At 38.0% G+C, this 20,085-nt stretch overlaps 1 protein-coding gene across 1 annotated transcript in view; it reads left to right on the top strand.

The window, feature by feature from the left end:
* Septin14 (septin 14) overlaps positions 1-16,459 on the top strand; it is a 37,649-nt gene extending 21,190 nt beyond the window's left edge. Inside the window, exons 6-10 of the mRNA XM_063233688.1 lie at positions 1,002-1,163; positions 8,544-8,640; positions 9,519-9,687; positions 10,695-10,827; positions 16,122-16,459. Coding sequence (XP_063089758.1) covers positions 1,002-1,163; positions 8,544-8,640; positions 9,519-9,687; positions 10,695-10,827; positions 16,122-16,301 — 741 coding nt within the window. The 3' untranslated portion in view covers positions 16,302-16,459. The remainder of the gene's footprint in view (positions 1-1,001; positions 1,164-8,543; positions 8,641-9,518; positions 9,688-10,694; positions 10,828-16,121) is intronic.
* Positions 16,460-20,085: the final 3,626 nt, after the last annotated feature.

Raw genomic sequence — 20,085 nt, 5'->3', positions numbered from 1 at the left:
CCTGCAAGGTGTCTTTTCCAGGCTGCCTGCCCAATGCAATTGTAAAAACCTACTTTTGACTCGATTTGACCTCAACAATTTTGTCTGCTCTTCATCCTGGAAATTCCACACTGAAATACTACACAGAATTTTGACTATCTACATTATAATATTGAAAGCTTGAACTCTTCCAGGTGTTTAAAAATGTGCTTTGAGAAATCTAAAACAAAACCAATCCACTTAAAAATAATACTTGATCATTCTTACTATATTATAGATTTAAACTTAAGATTTTAATAGTAATCTTTCTTTTTCACATTAATATTTTCTATAAGGCATATAAGTCTAAATGCATAGACATAGATGTGATCATATTGTACAATGAGGAAAATGTAAGTAAAAAAATTCAAACTCAAACCTGCAAATATTTAACTTCAAATGTGGAAGTAATTCCTTTATTTAATTACAGATGAAAACATACTTGCTAGCAAAGTCGTTCATAAGCACACCTACTGTCAGCCCTTTGAATTAAAAACATCTGCATCACCTTAGGGGGTCATTGAAATCCACAAGCAAATCTGCCTGAAAGTACACACAGGTACAACATGAGTACTCAGAAACGAGCGCTGACTAGTGTGCATTTATGAAGAAGGTGGCGAATTTGAACAATGGTGAAAAGGAAGATTCCATCTCTTCTACAGTGTTGACAGTCTCTCATTCTCATAACTCAGCTTAATAGGAAATAAAATTGATAGTGATATAAACAGTCACGTCCTACTATGTTTTACTAATTTCAGATGGGTTGGAAGCACAAGAGATTTTTACAAGAGAAAACACTGAGAGTTCTAAACCTGAATTTTGATAAAAGATGGATTTCCTAAATTCTCGATGGTGTGAGGGAAGCAGTTTTTGAAGGGAAGATTGACAGTCAGTTACATAAATTTAATTCCACAGGATGTGATTTTAGACTGAATAAATGATGAATCTTCATAGTTGCGATTTTGTTTTCTCCTTCTTAACAGGTGAACATTATACCACTAATTGCCAAAGCAGACACGGTTTCTAAAAATGATTTACAGAAGTTCAAGAATAAGATAATGAGTGAATTGATCAGCAATGGCATCCAGATTTATCAGTTCCCAAACGACGATGAAACCACCACTCCCTCAAACTCCTTACTGAACGTGAGCTTCCTAATTGATGAATGTTGTTTCATGTGTAAATGAAACACAGTTTGTAAGTTAGAGTGTTAGTAATATGGTGTTATCTGTATCTGAAAAATGAGTCAATAAACAACGTATTTCCCCAAAAAATCCAGTGAGGGAAAATTTTTATTTTTTTGATTTTGAAAATGTTTGCCAAGAATCAAGTCTTTAAAAACAGCTTTGTTTAGATTTGGTTCGCAGACCTCGCTGTTCACTCATTTAAAGTATTCAATTCTATGATTTTTAGTGCACTCACAGATATGGGCGACCCCCTTTGAAATTTTAGAGTACTTTCCTTGCTTCAAATAGAAGTCCCTTGTCCTTTAGCGCTTCTCTTGCTGACCAGCCACGCCCTGTCCTCTCCTGAGTTCTGAGCAACCATTACCTTACATTCTGTGTCTGTCTGCAGCGTCCTCCCTCCAGATACTTTAATGAGTTTAATAATGTGCATAATGTTCTGCATCTGTCTTCTTTCACGTGGGATTCTGGTTTCAGAGTTTACCTATCTTTTAGCATATAACTGACCTTTGTTCCTCTTTGTGGCCAAATATTACCCTGTGAATTTATCATGTTTTATTGATCACTAATTAACTGATCTAGCTGTTATTCTGCATTTTGGGTGTTACGAAAAATGTTGCCATATAGATTTGAGTCTTTTTTTTTTTTTAATTTTATTTAAGGAGAAAAGAAAAAAAAAGCAGGGAAAGGGTACAAGTTATACAGATTTACAGAAAAAAATGAACAGTAGGAAATCACTAGTTAATGGATTACATATTGTCATCTTAGAAATACTTGTTCAAGTCACAAAATTAAAGCTTGTAAAGTGGACATTCCATCAATGATACTGCAAACAGTTCTGTTCATTGATCCAATAAAACTCTGTGATATCATTTTCTATCTTATACACTTAAATATACATGCAGTTATATAGTTTGGAGCACTTTCTTTTCCTCTCTTTTGTACCATGACTATTACACATTTTGGGTTTCATTGCTCCCACTGTTCTTATTACTTTTTTGGAAGAGAGTAAAACCAAATGTGACAGAACAGAATTGGTCAAGTCAAAAGGGTGGACATAATAGATAATGTAAAAACATAATACAAGGTGATCAACAATGGTTACTATAATGCCTCCCGCTATCTCTAATAGAATTGCCTATATTGTTAGTTATAATACAATTGAACAAAACAGTAAAGAATAAAACCGACAAAACCAAAACATTGGAGACATTGTAGGTCTTCAAAAGTAGATAAAAGTCAACAAAAATGGGCGTCATAATGAATCTCATTATCTTCACAGCTGATGCCTAAACTTTCGAACCTGATACTATCCAGCAAAACAGAATAGGGGAACATCAGTTAAAAACCAGATGGTGAGAGTAATACAGGGCTTTAAATCAAGGTAATGAAAAGTCAAAGTGGGTTACTATAATATATCCTGCTATTTTTTTCCTTTAATTAAAAGGATAAAGATAAAAAAGTAAATAATGGAGTGGAGATTGAGATAAAAGAGGGCATAACAATGAAACAGCACAGATCAAAACATAACCATTTAAGCAGAATAGTGTTTCACCACCAGATAATCCTAACCTAAAAGTAGTTACCATATTGTCTCTTTCTTTGAAATCCTTGAGTACAACTTCGTATACTGTAGCATTAAGTATATCAAAACAATGTAAAACCATTCAAGAGAATGACAGCATTACAGAGTATTTAGAATCGACTAACAGAAAATGAATAATGGTTTCTGTATAATCTCCTTGTCTTTACAAGGTTTTTGCTTATACTATCATACATAATAAAATCCAGTAAGATACAACCTATTTAGACCATTGGAGACAGAAGGACAAAAGCTAGATGAGACTTCAAAACAAGATGATACTAAATCAGTATTACCTATTAAGATGTCATTTTCTCCTATCATCCAATCTTCTCTGCCTCATTTCTGTTGAGCTCTTTTTCTGTCAGTAGCTGTCAGTTTGTCTTCTTCATTTTGTTCTCTGCTCCATTCGTTGTGGCCTCTCTGCCATTATTTCTGGATTCTTTGTATTTTTCTTTTTTTAGAATATCCTGCAATACTCTCTGTAGAGTTGAATTGGTGGTTGCAAATTCGCCCAGTTCCTCTTTATCCTGGAAGCACCTTGTTTTTCCATCAATTTCCAGGGACAGTTGTGCAGGATATCTCAATCTTGGCTGGAGATTATTATCTTTCAAAGCTTGAATTATTTCCCCCCACGCTCTTCGTGATTTGATGGTTTGTGCAGAGAAATCTGCTGTAATTCTGATGGGTGTTCCCTTGAAAGTGGTCTGTTTCTTGTCCCTTACAGCTTTTAATATTCTGTTCTTGTATTGAATTTCTGGAACTTTTATTATTATATGCCTGGGTGTTGCTCTGTTTGGGTTGTAGGTAGCTGGGGTCCTGTATGCCTCATACATCTGAGTATCTTTACCTTTTGCTAAATTAGGAAAATTCTCCTGGATTATTTCTGTGAGTAGCTTTTGTAGTTCACTTGTTTGTGTCCCTACTTCTTCTTTTATGTTCTTAATCCTTAGGTTATGGATCCTCTTATCATCTTCTTGTCTTTGTATTATTGCTGTTTGTTTCTTTGTTATTTTTAAGAAGTTTTTCATTTCATTCTCCCATATTACAAGTCTGCCCTCCAGTTCAGATAGTCTGTCCTTAGTTTCTTTCAAGCTGTTATGCCAGTCTTCGATAGACTTCTTAGTATCTTGGTAGTCCCTTTGAACCTGTTTCACGTATTCTATGCTTTCTCTGTTTTCTCCATCAAACAATTCTCCCCTTTTTTTCTGTTCTTCCATTCCACCGCCTGTTTTTTCTTGGGTGGTACTTAGCATTTCTCTAACTATTCTGCATACTTCTAGCTTCAGGTCGTTGATAACTTCATTCCTGAATTGGTCTATGAGGCTCTCTATATGGTGCCTTATGTATATTGGTGCGGTGTCTGCTATTGCCTGTTTCTCAGAATTGGGGGCCGAGGAGCCTTTCTTGTTGCTGCCTCTTCCCATGCTGCCTCTTCTTCTCTGTTCCTTATATATGCAAGCTTATATAAGAGGCCCAGCTTCTCTCCCAGTCAGCCACAGCCTGATCGAATTGCGCCAGTTAGGTGTTCCCGCTCACCGCTGCGCACCAGGGAGTTACGGACCAGGCAGCCTACGCGTCTCCCCTCCCGGCCACCGTCAGGCTCTGGGATCTGAGTTGGGACAGTCTACCAGGTCCGGAGGCAGCGTCACGCAGGCCAGGCACTTTTCACCAATCCCGCCCGAGAGGGGGATGTGTGGCTGGAGTCGCCACCGCGCCCTGCTCCCGCAGGACTGCTCAGACCCAGAAAGTCCTCCGCTGGAGTCAAACTGTGGTAGAGTGTCAGCTTCTCTCACTCACCTCACCACAAGTCAGTGCACGCCTCCCTGCCGTTCGCAGATTGCCATTCTCAGAGCTTCTGCACGTCTCTCTCCTTGCCGAGCCACTGTAGAGGCAGCCAGCCGCCACGCGGCTGGAAACCCAAATCGCGGATTACAATGGCGCAGGGTCCAGCCTCCACACCGAGACTTTTCTGTTCCTGTTTTAGCACCAGGACTGCATTCCAAGTTGGTTTCTCTCAGCCCAGTTCGTTCCTGAGTCAGCGGAGCATATCTCTACCTGCTTATGTCTCCTTAGTCCGCACCATTCCTGGCTTCTGAGCCGAGTCTTTCAGAGAGCCTCCGGTAGTTGCTGTTATCTGTCCGCCATGTTCTCCCGGAAGTCTGCCATATAGATTTGGGTATGGTATTTGATGACTTCTTTTCCAGTTTGAATGGCCTTTAATCCTTTTTGCTGCCTAAGAGCCCTGGCAAGGATTTCCACAGCTATATTTAATAAAGTGGTAAAAGTGATCACCTTTGTCTCGTTCCAGATTTTAAAATTCTTTCAGTTTTTCCTACTTAATGTCAGGTGTGGGCTTATGATAAATGTTCTTTACGACATTGAGGTATGTTCCTCATATGCCTAATTTATTAATCATTTTTGACGAAGAAGCATGTTGAATGTTTTGAAATGTCTTTTCTGTATCAATTGAGATGACTGACTGTTTTTCATTTATTCTATTGACACGGTGTATCACGGTCATTGATTTGTGTATGTGGATCTGCCTTTGCATCCCTGGGATGAATCCCATTTGGTCATGGTGAACAACATTGCGAATGTGCTTTTGATTTCATGTAGTACTATTTTGTTGAGGACTTTTGGGTCTATCTTCATCATGGATGTCTTCTTACTTTCTGCCTTGAAGAGGCAAAATATCTGACACCCACAAGTGGAAGGAGGAGAGATTCATTTTAGCAGTTTGTACAGGTTTTCAGTCCGTAGTCAGCTCGCTCCAAGGCAGGGAGGGAGCATCACAAAGGCAAAACAGTCCATGGCAGAGCAGACAGGAAGCTGCAGGTGGCAAGCAATAGGCAGTAAAGCGAGCCTGCATTTCCTTTTTTCCCATCCAAACTACAAGTAGTTTGCTACCCCTTCAGTAGATCCATTCAGCCACACCCAGAACTATGCCAGTTCTAATCAGTGGACTAATTTAGTATCATACACCTTTAACCCCAGTATCACACACTCTAGATCAGCCAGCACTGAAAAGCCCCACCTATGAGCACATGAGGCTTGGGAGGTGGGGGGTGGGGAGGTCATCTAAACACAAGTCATAGTGTCCTGCCCAACTCTGCCCAGATTTGCCGGCCAAAAGACTCACATACATTCCTTTATGCAAACGTCATTTAGGCTATCTCTAAGAGTTGCCCAAGTCCTAAAAGTTTCAGCACTGTTGAAAAGTTTAAATCCAAAGTGTCCTCTGAGATTTAAGGCAAACTCTTACCCACGAACCCCTGTACAAATGTAAAAAAAAAGTTACACACTTCTAGCATACAATGGCATGAGATAAATATTGCCATCCCAAGAAGTTCAGATAGGGCAACAGAAAGGAATGGGATGAAAGCAAATCAAAATTCAGGAAGACAAACGTTAAATCCTGTAGCTCCACGTCCAGTGTCTGCTGCAATCTGTGTTAAAATGTGAACTCTAAGGTGCTTGAGTGGCTCCACTCCTACGGCAAGGCCAGTGCTCGTAGCTCTCATGGCTCCCTTTGGGCCAGCTTTGCTCACCCCTTGCGGTTTTCTTCAGATGATCCATGTCCCTGGCTTCTCCAAACTCCTGGGGTCTCCACTGCACCTGCAGCGTCACACACACGACTTTCCACACTGAGCTCTCAGGGAGACACTGGCCGACCTCCCAGAATTTTGCAATAAAATCGCCTTGTTTTGGTCTTACCTTTAATGTGAGACTTTTTATATCTGATTCAATATTTTCACTCTTACTGATCTCTTTGGTTTTTTTTTTTATGTTTTCTACTTTTTCATATTTCAATAATTAGTGAGGCATAATGTTTAGGAAATTATCCACTAGTTCTTCACAATAATCTATAGTGATCTGTAATATCAGTTATAATCTCGCCCCCTTTAATCTCTGGTTTTATTTGATTTCCTCTCTCTTTGTCTGGGTTGTGATTTATTTTTATTTTCTGTTCAAACAATCTGGTCTTTCAATGACCTTCTGATTTTTAGTCTCCATTTTACCTATATTCTTATTTTCATTAATTATTTTAGTCTACTAATTTAGTTTGTTTTTTACCTAGTTCCTTGAGGTATAGTTTGTTTATCTGAGATGTTTTTACAATGAAATGTGGTTAGTTTTTGGTTTTGTTTTGTGTTGGGGTTATGTTTTTGGAGACAGGATCTTTTTTTTTTTGGTCTTTTTTTCCTTTTTTTTTAAATCGGTACCGGGGATCGAACTCACGACTTCCTGCTTGCAAGGTAGGCGCTTATGCCACTGAGCTAAATCTCCAGCCCCTGGAGACAGGATCTTACTAAGTAGTCCAGGCTGGCTTTGAGCTTATTATGTAGCCCAGGCTGGCTTTGAACTTGTGGCCTCTCCTGCCCCAGCTTCTCGAGTGCTAGGATCATAGGTTTGTGCCACCACACCTGGCTTAATGGGGTTTTTGATTGCTTTCATTTTTCCCTTAGTATTCTTTTTGCTGCTATCCCATAGGTCTGGGACATTTTCATTTGTTTCAAGAAACTTTAAAATCCCCTTCTAGACTTCTTCATTGGTCTATTAGTTTCTCAAAAGCAAATGGTTTCATTTCCAAAGTTTTTCTTACTGATTGTCTTAGTTTCCATGTTTTGAAAATTGTGGCCACCTTTATCTCACGTCTTGAAAATTGTATCTCTAGGAGCACAAATATAGGGAATCTTTTTTATGGAATAATTTTTCAGCATGGCCAGTTAACAGTTAAATATTAAGTATTTAACACAATTGTGAATCATTTTAACCTTAGGCATTTTCACTGTGTGAAAATTCCTACTCATACACACTGTGTTAGTCACTTTACAACTTCCGACAGGCCACAGATCTATGCTGGACATTTTCGCCCTTGCACGTGGTCCAGAAACCTTCTTAGCTTTGGCTGCCCTGCTTATTCTGCTTGTTGTCCTTGTAGCTATCCTGTGGATTACATTTCACTTTTCAGAATCCTCTGACTCTTAAGCTCATAAGTAGCCCTGTGTGCTCTAAACTATATTTAGAATTGATTGGGATATACATATTCATATATTTTATATTGCGTATCAATTAATGAATTATATTGATATTATAATTTCAATATATTATATTTTGATATATTAATATATTAAATACAATACATAAATAAAATACAATATATACATATGTACATGTGATATGCATGTATTATATTTAATATATTAATACATTTTTATGATTTCAGTTATTTTAATATATTGGTCTTATAGTTTCTATATTATCTTTTTTTGTCTTTTTTTGCCTAGAAAAATTAATGTTTGTATTTATTTTTGTCTTTTTGAGTCAGGGTTTCACTGTGTAGTTCAGGCTGACCTTGAGCTCACTTCGTAGCTGAGACTGGCCTCAAACTCTGAGTGATCCTCCTGCCTCAGCCTCCTTAGTGCTGGGATTATAGCCTTCTATATTAGCTTTAAATGGTACTTTTAGTATTACTCCCCCAGCAAGGCCTGTGTCCAAGGTAAAAATAGTTTGAGAAAAATTTTTTGTGTGTGTTACACACAGCATAAATTCTTGCTTTAGTCATTAATAAATAGTTTTCAGTTGTGCCCACAGCATGAAACAAATGCTCACAGAAGTCATTTACCGTATCTTTTCTTTTAAGTATTAGAGCCAGATGCAGGGTAGATATGTTGTTTGGTTAAATTTATTATGACATTCCTATCTCTGACTGATCGTTATGAGGAAATTCAGTTTAAGTCACTCTTATTTTCTAGGGAATGTTACCTTTTGCTGTGGTAGGGAGTACAGACGAGGTGAAAGTTGGAAAAAGGATGGTCAGAGGCCGCCACTACCCTTGGGGAGTTTTGCAAGGTAAATATGAACAAGCAGATTCTTGGAGAATTAAGTCAAATACACAATATATATCAGCTACTGTCTCAAAATGGCACTTAAACTTCAGCCACTGTTGGCAACTCCTGTTAACCTATAAATTAATAGCTACTAATGAGGACTAAAGGTTAATTTCATTAAAGATAATACTTCCTTTGACTTTGATCCAGGCTCACAGAAATTTGCAGATAATGCTTTAGACCAAAATATGCAGAAACTGAGCAGGACTCCCTTGTTCATGCATTTCATCCCTGCATGAACTATGTCATGAAGAATGACAATGTCATGAACAAACCCACAGTACTAGTACTAGTGTTCACATGAGCACCCTAAACCACCATCTAACTTATAAAGCATTTTAGGTAAAAATTTAAAGCATTTCAGTAAAAATGTTAAATTAGTTTTCAAAACAAAGAGGTACAATTGACATCTGGCTATATTACACTTTTGATGTTTGTATTAGCTACTTAACACCATGGTGAGTTAGAATATTGTGATGTAGAATATTGTATGGAGGTTTATTGTAGTAAACATTATTGAGAAATGAAATACTTCTACCTATATTTGTTTCTAAATCTTGTTTTTAATTGAAACACCCGTAATCCACAAATGGGATCATATCAAATTAAAAAGCTTCAGCACAGAGATGGAAACAACCAACAGATTGAAGGGATAACCAAGCAGCAGAGTAAACAGGAAAAAATGTTGCCAGCAATTTCTTGGAGAATCTGGAGTTACAGCTGTTACTCAGATCGATTTCTTGCATATTATTTTAAATGCATTTCATCAATGCTTTTACTTAAGAGTGCTTATTGACTGTCAGCAATTGAAAGCACTTTGGATTTTATTTCTGTACTTAGTGGAAAATGAAAATCACTGTGACTTTGTGAAGCTCCGGGATATGCTTCTTTGTACCAACATGGAAGACCTGAAGGAAGAAACCCACGTTCGTCACTATGAATGTTACAGGTACAGCAAACTGCAGAAAATGGGTTTCACTGACGTGGGCCCAGACAACCAGCCTGTCAGGTAAGTATAGAAATTTCTATTACCACTAAATAGGTCATTTAGAAGGCCCCTAAAGCCACAAGGTATCATCATTTGGCAGTGAGAATAACTGGACTTCTTTCGTCCTACACCACTCTGAATTACAGGTTTTTAAATCATCTTCAGACCTAGATGAAAACAGTAGGAATAAAGCTCAAAAATCCATATTTATGTCATATATTGAAATGCACATTCAAAAATATCATTTTACTTAAATTTTTGTATTTATGCAAAGCAGATGCTCAAAGGATGAAATTGCCAGGTATTAGCAAAGACTGACAAAAAAATTGTCAAAAGAAACTGAGAAGAGTTTGATGGAAGAAAGACTTGAAAATTTGCAATATACTTTGCTGGAAGTCATGTTTTATGAGCAGAGGCTTTTAGATATATTGGAGAAGAACAGTATTTATACTGAAAAATTAGGCGTAGCACTATAGAAGTACAATTCAGCTATATTTACTGTAATTCTTTGAGTACAACCATAGTTGAACTACTTAAGTAAATTATTAAGTGTTTTGCATTATTTGAACTATTTTAAAATCACCATCAGATCTTGGAGGTTTCCTCAAATTTTGTTGTAAAAGATGTGAAGAAAGGGCTGGGGATTTAGCTCAGCGGCATAAGCGCCTGCTTTGTAAGCAGGCAGTTGTGAGTTCGATCCCTGGTACCGATAAAAATGAAAAAGACAAAAAAAAAAAAAAAAGATGTGAAGAAGTATGAGGTAATGTAAAACAGAGGTATAAGAAATCACTGATACAAGTATTTTGAATTTCTACTGTTTTGATTTATGATCTAATTTACTTTTATATTAATATTGTGTTATAATTTGTATATCCCATGATAATGAAATTTCCGTTTTGTACTGATATACACAACAGAATATTTGTAAATGTCATTTTGTGGAACCTGCAATATAAACATGTGTACATGTTCATCTATGTCAGTATTTTAATAGGAGAGTGGAAACTAATGGAAACTCTTTTTTGTAGTTTTCAAGAGATATATGAAGCCAAAAGACTAGAGTTCCATGATCAATGTCAGAAGGAGGAAGAAGAGCTGAAAAAAAGGTTTATGCAGCAAGTAAAGGACCGAGAAACAGCTTTCAAAGATGCTGAAAAAGAGGCAAGTGCTGGCAGTTTGACGACAATTTGTGTTTATTTTTATACATCCTATTGGGAGGAATCCCAAGGTGTTAGTGGATGCTTTCAGAAGAAATTTACTATTCTTCAAAGGTAGTAATTCACCATGAAAAATCTGAGTGTGGCCTTTATAGAATTATACCTTGTAATTTTAGTTTTTCTAGAGCACGCTTTTTTTTTTTTTTTTTTTTTTGACTTGCTGCTTAAAATGTTCCACAGCTCTGACATACTGCGGCAAGAAGCCGGACACGTAAGGCCTCAGCACCGTGCCGCGGATTCTGCTGGGCTCAGTTCACCAGCAGCTCACTGAGATCCGGGGCCCAGGCCTTCCCAGGATTGAGCTGCGTGCTGGGAACTCTACAGTTCTGCAGTCTTGCGTGTTGTCCCCTAACCGTGGCTCCTAAAGGCACCTCTCTGTTGAGGACTCTTTGTAGTGGCCTCAGTTATAAAGGATTGCTCCTGGGGACTCTCTGCGGTGGCTGTGTTCCTCTAAGAAGTATCTCCTTGTGTCCTCAGACCTGATAGTCTCTGAAATCTAGGGGGAGACCTCATAGCCCATAGCTCTGCCAGCGTGCATACCACGGATGCTGCTAAGATTTATGACTCATACCTTCCAGATCATCAGGTTGAGCCCCGCTGGGCTCACTTGAATAAAGACTAGAGTTACAGAGAGGTACTGATCTGCATTTCGTGGAGTCGAGTCCTAACGTGGGGAAGAACAGCAAATGCTGAGTTCCCTAGAGAACATCTCTCCCTCTCAGGCAACCTTGCTTTCGGTGTCCTTGCTTGCTTTGCATATCTGTGAAGTACTTTCAGGGTCATTCTCCTATTATTTTGATGGACACTCTGCCATCTTTTTATAAATATTAATTTCTTTAGTAAATAGCTGTTTAGCCATATTGTCATTCTCTCCCCAACATGGTTAACAGGTAGATAGATGGTAAAGCCAGGGAATCAGCAACAGGAAAATAAGACAATGACAGGACTAAGCCAATAACTATCAGTGATAACTTCCAATGGGTGTGGTTTTAGTTCCCCAATCAAAAGATGCAGACAGGCAGAATGGATCAAGAAACCAAATCTAATTGTATACTGTAGAAAAGAAACACATTTAACCCAAAAACGAACTCATGGCATAAGAACCAGAGGATAGAGAACAATAGGAACTCTTCCAAAAAAGTAAATACAAGTTATCCTGTGTTCAGACAAAGTGAACTTCAAACCACTGATCAAAAGAGGCAAATAAAGTCACTACTTACTGTGTAGGAGAACAATCCAACAGGAAGACATAAGAATTATTAATATATATGCACCAAACAGTGATACACTCAACTTTATAGAACAAGTACTACTGAATATAAAAGATCAGATAAATATAAACACAGTTACAGAGGAGGTTTTCAATATCCCACTATTATAAATAGACAGATCAACTAGACAAAAAATCAACCATGAAATATGAGTGAAACAAAACCTTCAAACAAGAGGGCTTAATAGATATATACAGAGAATTCCACCCAACAGTAGAGTACACAGTTTTCAGCAGCATGTGGAACTTTCACCAAAATAGACCACACACTTACCAATAAAGCAAGCTTACTTAAATGTAAAAAGAATTGAAATTGTATGGAGCATATTATCATATTACAGCACAATGAAGTTAGAAATCAATGACAAAAACCCACAAAAATTATGCAAACTAAACAGTACACTCTTAACTAACCAATAGGTTGTGGAAGAAATAACACAGTTTCTAGAATTAAATGATAATGCCAGTACAACATTCTAGAACTTATGTGACAGTGACAGTAGTCCTAAGACTCGAGTTTATGGGTGTAAATGCCCACATCACAAAGACAGAATGAATCTAAATAAATAACCTAACATTGCACTCAAGGCCTAGATAAACAAAAACAATCCAAACCCAAGATTAGTACAAGGATGGAAATTCTAAACACAAGAACAGAAATCAATTAAATTAAGACCAAAAATAAACACAAAGTTTGAATGAGTCAAATAGTTGGTTCTTTCAAAGAATAAACAAAATAGACCTATAGCAAATCTAACCAAAAGAAGGGGTAAAAAACCTCAAACCAACACAATTAGAAATGAAAAAAATGAAATCACAGTGGGCACTGCTGAAATTAAAAAGAACATCATTAACAAGTACTTCACAAATCCTGTATGACAGTAAATTGTAGAATTCAGAAGAAATGGATAGATTCCTACATACATATGTATTACCAACATTGAACCAAGAAGATTTAAAGACCTTGAATAATCCATAACAGTCAATAACACTGAAGCAGTAATAAATAGCCAACTAAGAAAAGGCCAGGTCCAGATGGATTCGATACTCTTTCTACATAAAGTTCTAACACCCATACTCAAGCTTTTTAATGAAATTGGAAGCTATATTCTCAAAGCCATTCCTAGAAGCTAGAATTACCCCCTGATTCCAAACTCCAACAAGCATCTAACCAAAAAAGAGAACTATAGACCAGTATCTTTAATGAATATAGATGCAAAAATCCTCAGCAAGGGCTGAGAATTTAGCTCAGTGGTATAAGTGCCTGGCTGGCAAATGTGAGTTTGATCAATGATGCCAACAAAACAAAACAAAACAAAACAAAATCCTCAACAAAATATTGGTAAATACAACTCAAGGAATTATCAAAAATATCATACATCATGGCCAAGTAGGCATCATTCCACAAACACAAGAATGGTTCAATATATGCTAATCGATAACTGTAATATATCATATAAACAAAAGCAAAGGCAAAATTTATATGGTCTCCATAGATGCAGAAAAAGCCTTTGACAAAATCCAACATCTTTTCATAAAAACACTAAAGAAAATAGACATAGAAGGACTTTATCTCAATATGATTAAGCTTTATCACAAAAGCTACTGTCAATATCATCTTAAATGGGAAAAACTTAAAGCTTTCCCTATAAAATCAAGAATAAGACAAGGATGTCATCTATCATCACTCTTGTTCAATATAATACTGGAAACCTTACTAAGAAAAATTAAACAAGAATATATATATATATATATATATATATATATATATATATATAAAGGAAGGGAATGTGGATTTAGCTCAGTGGCATAAGCACCTGCCTGGCAAGCATGAGATTATGAGTTCAATCCCCAGTACCCCCCAAAAAAATATGTAGGAAGGAAAGAAGTCAAATTATCATTATTTGCAGATAACATGATCCTCCACAGAGAAGACCCCAAAAAAATCCACCAATAGGCTTTTAGAATTAATAACCAAATTCAGAAATATAGAATATAAAATTAACACAAAAAATCAATAGCACTTGTGTACAGTAACAAAGAACCCACTGAAAAATAAAGTAGTAAATACCATTCAAAATAGCATCAAGAAAAATTAAATAGAAATTAACCTAACCAAGGAAGTGAGAGAGGTGTGGTGCAACTATTGGGTGGCAGGCATTTCTTCTGCCACTATTGATACTGGCTCTCCTACTTAAATGGGACTCTACTATCGGTTGCTCCTGTAGTGATGAGGGACCAGAAGCACCTGTGCTCTGGTTAGGCACTGATTAGGAACTGGTGCTACAGGAGAGAGGTTGGGACTGGAAGAGCCATTTTTACTCTGTGAAACTGAAGTCACATCTTATCAGTAACGTGTCTTCAGTTAAGGTATGGGTATGACTGGTACAGTAGACTCACATCAGTGTGCAGGCAGAAAAGGTCATGTTATTCCTCACTTCTTTCTTTTGCTATGTGGATGTCCCTGTCCAGGGGCAGGACCTTGGGTCTGTCCTCATTCTGTATGCCTAGAGATGGGGTGGAAGCCAGAGGCTCTTCTCCCCCTGATTTTCTGTGTTGTAGTACTCAGGTATAATACAGGGGTGCAAGAGCACAAGAGCCACCTGCATGTTTAGTGTACATTCTTACACAGGTTGTTACCTCGTATTTACATTCTTACATGCTAACTTCTTTGGTGCATGCATAATTGTCCACTGCCAAGTCGTGGTTACACAACTATATCCCACTTTGTGCTTGTGCTAGACAACGGAGTCATGGCCTCAGGTTTCCTAAGGTGCCCCTGAGCTTTGAAGCAGTCTGAGTGGTTCCCCCAGTGGGTTAGGACAGTGGCAGAAACTAAGAGTTCCTCTTGTGCTGTGCTAGTGACAGGCCCTGTGCATGGCACTGGGAGAGGGGTCCTGAGAGTGGCACAGGCAACAGCTCTCAGCCCTGGCACCCACGTGAAACCACACCCACTGGCCACATCCCCAGACTCAGAGATCAGGTTCCTTGGCCGCACAGTTTTTGTGGACGGCACCCTCCCCTGCCACCCACTTTGCAGCACCCGCTCCCCACTGTGCAGCGCTTTCAGCTTGGTTCTCTCCCAGTCATTCCACTGAGCCAGATCCGGTTCATGAGGGAGCCTTGGCTGAGCCAGTGCTGCGGAACATCTGCTGGGTCCCAGAGGTGGGAATACACAGGCTTTTCTACCTCAAAAGCATCGAAATTCAGAAAATGGGTCCCTTGTCAAGGTGTCTTCCAGGAACGGCATACTAGAGGAGAGGTAGATTCCTATTCCATAGTCAGAGTACTATGCATGTTTTATGCCTGTTTTCTATGTAGGCTACAAACCTGCAAAGCCAAGGCAACTTTCCAATCGGTGGGGTTGTCAGTGTCCATACTGGTAGGTTTTGCTGAGGTTTTCTTTAGCCCTGAAGAGGAGAGACTGCCTCTTCCCCAGCTGAGAAGTCAGGTTGGCAAGTAATGGGATGTCTTGGCTCTCTTGCTGTGCTACTGTTCCAGGAATCTGGAGTTTTACAAGGTCTCTATTATCCTACTTTTCAATTCCAGTGTCCTTCACATCAGGGTGCAGCTGCATACCTGTTGTTTCTGTTCTTCTTTGTGGAAGAGCAGGTAAATGCTGGATGCCCCTTTTCAGCCACCTTGCCTGCCTCGAATGTGTGCATTTGAATGATCATGGACTCACAAAACTTTGTTCAAAGGGAATTGGTAGGAAAAATGTTGAATGAGAAGACTGATCTCCTTAGGAAAAAGGGACTTTTTTTTTTTTTTTGGAAAATTGTGTTTTGCTCATATCTGTGTGATGTTTTGTTCAATGAGAACACATTCAGTTTTTAAATCAAGAGAATTTCCTATCTGAGCACTTAACTAGAAATTTTTAGATTGTTTGATATCAAGAAAAAGACAAGGATATTCTTTCATGTTTTCTGCTTCACTGTTTTGGGCCATAACTCCGCGTTTTCTAATAGCTACAGGACAAGTTTGAGCATCTTAAAAAGATTCAACAAGAGGAGCTGACAAAGCTTGAAGAAGAGAGACGACAACTGGAGGAAGAAATAATAGAGTTTTGTAAAGTAAAGGCTACCTGTGAAACGCTGCAGACTCAGACATGCACCAATACAAAGAAGGACAGAGATCGCAAGAAGTAGGCCCTCCTTGCTCTTTCATATAGTGTAGCGCCCCTCACCCTGTGTCCCCTGCCTCTGAGATCGTCTTCAGAGCGTTTACTGCTAATTGGAGTTCTCATTTTAAAAATTTGCTTATTGAGGGTATATTTTTCCTTTTTTCAAATCCATTGTATTTCTGTATGTCTTCCTTAACTAGAATGCGAAATCCTCAGAAGATACCTTGTCTATCTTGTTAAATGCTGTAATGTAGACTAGCAGGGATAAGGCACTAGGTAAATAGTTTACAAAATAAAAATATGTAACAGTATAAGAAGAATTAATGAAGTGATGGGAATTCTTTTACCATAGCTTCTGTACCTCTGTGGACACTGGAAGAGCAAGCCGTGGTTAACCTTGTGGTTAACCTCCCAAGTCCAAGAGGACATACCATGAGGACCAACCTAAGCCCCTGTCTAAACCCACACTTACATGAACCATCACAATTAATTCTGGCTTTTAGCTACAGAGTTTCAAGAAGAAATAAAAACGGTCAATAAATATACAAAAATGCTCAGCATCTCTAGCCATTGAGAAACACAAATTAAAACAGCACAGAGACTCCATCTTACCCCAGAAAGAATTGCCATCATCAAGAACTCAATAACAAATACCACAGGCTACAGGGTAAAAAGTATCCTTGTACCTTGCTGGTGGGAATGCAAACTAGTACATAAAAGAATTATAGAAATCAGTATTGTGGTTCCTCAAAAAACTAAGAATAGAAAATTCACTACACCCAGATATTCCCTTTCTAGGTACATAACTAACAAAGTTTAAGAAATTATGTTTCAATGACACATGTATACCTATGTTTATAGCAGTACAATTTATGATAATTAAGTCTTGAAATATGTCCAACAACAGATGAATAGCTATTGATACCCAATGGAGTACTATTTTGCCATAAAAGATGTTAGTTATTTGTAGGAAAATGGATGCACATTGAGAAAATAATGTGAAATAAAATCAATCAGACACACAAGCTAAAATATTGCATGGTTTCTCTTATATGAGAAACCCAAGATATAAAATAATATGAGCTAATTAAAAGATACATATTATGGAATAGGCTGATAAATCCTCTGCAAAAGTGAAAGGGAATTAGAAATGGGGGGAAGGAGGCTAAGGGAAAGTAAAAGTAATTAGGATATGTTATGTACGTTACCAACTTCCCACAATGAATGTAAATCATTATGTGCAGCAAACTTGTACTCAAAAACATTAAAAATAAAGCAATAGAGTTTATTAAGATATTAAAATGCTCTTGGTTAAACTCACATATAGACTTAAAAAGAAATACTTTGTGTTTTTTAAGATAGTTGCTTGTGATTTTTCACTAGGCTTTTGCTCCAAAATTAATTAGAAAACAATTTCATAATAACTACATATATTAATATATATATTTTATTTGGCATACTCCATTATCTCCCTCTCAAAGAGAAGAGTTTTGTATCACTTTTACCTTTACTGTTCCTTTCATTTTGAGTGAAGCATTATATAATTTAATGCAATCACACAGCTGTTTATTTAGATGAATATTGATAAGATTTTATAAACCATGTGGTTGTTTTGACATTTGTATCAAATAAATATGCTGAACAGTATTAAGTATATAATGGATACTCCATAGTCAGGAGAAAAATATTCACGTTAGAATGACTTCTTTGCTTCATGTAAGAGAATGAAGGAATCCAAGGTGAAGAAATACTATTTTGTTTTGTTTAGTTTTTTTGAGATAGGTTCTTGCTATGTAGTTCAGATTGGCCTAGCTAGTACAAGGAACAGAATCATAAAGATCAAAGTGGAAGTTAATAAAATTTAGACTGTAATATAGAATCAATGGGTCAAAATGTTGGTTCTTTAAGAGAATAAACAACACAAATTTTTCCCCAAACTTACCAAAGGAAAGAAAAAACCTGTATTGATGTGATGAAAAGGATGAAATCACAACAAATACTACCAAAATCCAGGAGACCATTAGTAGCTCCTCTGAGAATTTATAGTCCAATTTGGAGCATCTTGAAGAAATAGACAGAATCCTAGACATATATAAATTATAAAAACTGAACCAAGAAGATACAAAATATTTTAAAAATATAATGACATCGAAGCCAAAACTACCAATAAAAGCCCAGCACCTGATGGATTCACTGTTGAACTCATGAGAACTTTAAGGATATCATGCCAATGCTCATCAAATGCTAATGAAATTGAAAGGGGAGGAGAACTTCCAAACTCATTCCTGGAAGCCAGCATTACCTTGATTCCAAAACCAGACAAGGAAGCCACAGAAAAGAAAATTCAGGCCAATTTCTTTAAGGAACATAGACACAAAAATCACCAACAAGACACTGGCTAACAGTGCAACAAATCATCAAAATGGTCACACATTACAAACAAACAAACTGTGAACCAATATTTTTTCTCCTTTAAATTTCCAGCTGCCATGGCTCATGCAGTTCTTGAGGTTCCCAGGGTGAGGATGGTGAGAGGATAGAGAAAAAGTACAGGAGTCAAAATATAGAAAACTGAGGCCAGATGGAGCCCTCTCTCCTGACAGGCAAAGAAGGAAGAAGGAGGAGGAGAAGGAAGAAAAAGAGGGCGGAGGGTCCAATGGCTGCAGCACATGTACTTACACACTTGGGAGGCTGAGGGCCATGAAACCCCTCCACCTAAGAGCTTACTCATGCGACTTGCCTCAGGCTCTGTGTTCTTGAGCTTCGTCTTGCTCCAACCCACACATGTGATCTGCAGCTTCAGCTGTGCTCCCCACAGCCAGTGAAAGTTCAAGTCCTAAGACTTGTTCAAGTCCTAAGCTATTGTATGAGACTGAATTTAAAGGTAGTGGACTAATTAACCTGGTGGAGGAAGTTGCAAAGCAGTCTGATATTCCAGCTGTGGCTGGGGTGCTGCTGAATCCATTTGGATATAAACTGAGAATCAGGAGCAGAAGTCAGAGCTGAATGATGTGAAGTATGGCCACACAGGAGTGCCTGTGAAGCTAGGGCAAAGAACAGTGGGGTGTCTTGAAAGATTAGCATTAAAGAGAACCTAAGTACAATAGAAAAGGTGCCTTGAGGGTATCTCATTGAGCAAGATCCCACCCATTGTGAGCTCCAGGATATAAAGCTAAAATTTCATTTGAGAATTCCTGAAACTCCTGCTCATTTAGGGGTATTTAGGGAAGAGCATCCCCAACTCAGTCATCCAGGCTTTCAGAGGCTGCTGCAGCCATGGTCCATAGTGGCCCCAGTACCGTTCAAACTGTTGTCCATGTTAGGATCATCCATGGAAGGCTTTTTTTCAAGCATGCTGAATGCAAGAATTATCAAGTCACAGAGGCTTTTACTCATATTTCAGAAGCCCTGGGAGGCCAGGCAAAAGATATGACAAGGTCACAATTTCTTCCAGAAATCCATGATAGGGCAATGCTATGAGAGTCAAATCAAAATTACAGTGGAAACTCCAGGAAGTTGGAGACGCTAAGACATTAAACATCTTCTAGGAAAGTTGCAGGCAGTGACTTGAGCAATCCAAAGAGAAGCCAGGTGAATGCAACCAGCAAAGACCTAAGTGTGGGGCTGCCCCCAACCCTTTGGAGCTTATATCTCACCACAACATGCCTTAGGTACTAGACATACATCTGAGGGATTTAACATCTATCTGCCTTGCTGAAGTTCAGTCTTGCTTTGGTTTGATTTCTCTCTATTCTCCTATTCATCTCTTTTGGAATGGGAATATTTGTTCTATACCATTGTATTCTGGA

Source organism: Cavia porcellus, unplaced genomic scaffold, assembly GCF_034190915.1.
Source record: "Cavia porcellus strain 051 isolate PalLab524CR breed Dunkin Hartley unplaced genomic scaffold, mCavPor4.1 scaffold_23, whole genome shotgun sequence".
NCBI classification, from domain to species: domain Eukaryota; kingdom Metazoa; phylum Chordata; class Mammalia; order Rodentia; family Caviidae; genus Cavia; species Cavia porcellus.
Note: the sequence above shows the minus strand (reverse complement) of the source record. Positions and strands in the feature narration are given on the sequence as shown.